This window comes from Lolium rigidum, chromosome 4, assembly GCF_022539505.1.
Source record: "Lolium rigidum isolate FL_2022 chromosome 4, APGP_CSIRO_Lrig_0.1, whole genome shotgun sequence".
NCBI lineage: Eukaryota > Viridiplantae > Streptophyta > Magnoliopsida > Poales > Poaceae > Lolium > Lolium rigidum.
Window position 1 is genome coordinate 77,754,517 of NC_061511.1, and position 1,322 is coordinate 77,755,838.

The following is a 1,322-nucleotide window of genomic DNA, read 5'->3' on the forward strand; positions in this document are numbered from 1 at the left end:
AAATTCACGTTGTTTTGAATTGCCTCGAAGTAGTGGATGACTTGCATGGCAAGAACTTTGACGTCTTTGGTAGTATTCTTCAGGAATCGGGAGATCAAAGACAGATCAAAGGCGAGCGGCAATATAATTTTTTTTTGCAGGGAATATAAATTTCAGCCATGAAAGAAGGGAATCAAATGAAGAAGCTCATGGGGTCTGCATTGTGGTTTATTGAACCACTTGTAGGTTTCAATATGCCTGTAATTCAACTTCTCTTAATAAAAGGCATATGAGTTCTGAAAAAAAATTAAATCGATTCAAGCATAAGACGCAACGCATATGCAACGAAAACAAATCCACCTTCAATATTTCGAACTCGTGTTTATTACTGTACACCAAAAGCCATTACAATCCAGCCATGTATGATCGTGGTACTCTTTTGCAATACCATATGCATGCAGGAGATTTGCACGTGTCGGCTCCCACTCGATCAGTTGAAAGACACGAGAAGGCGCGTGTTGGTCCAGTCCTGCACGTACACCTCCGCGGTATAAGCACCGACCACGCCGTCACTGCCCACAGCGTCGATGTCGAACACGTAGCGTAGCCCGGCGACGACCTCGAACTGGCCGCCGAACACCTTGTTGAACGTGAGCCCGTCGTTCGCCTGCTTCACGTGCTCCCGCACCGCCCACTGGCCCAGCTCCTGGATATGGGGGGCGTCCACGTTCGGGATCGGCTGGAAGGGCGCGGCCTCGGCTGCCGCCCCGGGCATGGCTATCGCCGCGGCGCAACCGACGGCGGCGACGGCGAGAAGGAGCTGGTTGCAGGTCCCCATGGCCGATAGATGGAACCTTTTGATGAGCTGCTGGCCTGTCGTGGTGATGAATTTGTGGTGGTCGATCGAGAATGACAGGTGAACTGAGGCTTCATATAGCCAGGGCATGTTGTTGCCAGCAAATTGGATGTAAATACGCCTTGCATGTTTAGTACTATATCAATTGAATTGATTTCCTTCCTTGCGGAAAGATTATATACGTTCTCGTTGTGGTGCACTGCTAGCTGTTCATGCAATCGCTCTCTGTAAATATACCATGCAGTAACCGATTAGCTAATATAGCCTAATAAGACTCCCTGTCAGATATTTTGTTTTCAGGCAGGAGCACTCATATCATTCCATTAGTATGTAGTTTCCATGTAATGTCGGGTCAGCCAGGAGCACCGATCATTCCATTGTTTAGTTTCCATGTAAATGCCAGATCCTACAAATTTGAGGATCTATTTCCATCGACGATCATGCATGTTGGGCCGGATTCCTCGAAAGGTAAGGGCACGTATAATGG

General features: G+C 47.9%; 1 protein-coding gene across 1 annotated transcript; it reads right to left on the reverse strand.

The window, feature by feature from the left end:
- Positions 1 to 469: 469 nt before the first annotated feature.
- LOC124647278 (cysteine proteinase inhibitor 6-like) lies at positions 470 to 817 on the reverse strand. The gene has a single exon (XM_047187242.1). It carries the CDS (start codon positions 815 to 817, stop codon positions 470 to 472), a length of 348 nt encoding a protein of 115 aa, XP_047043198.1.
- Between the last annotated feature and the right edge of the window lie 505 nt (positions 818 to 1,322).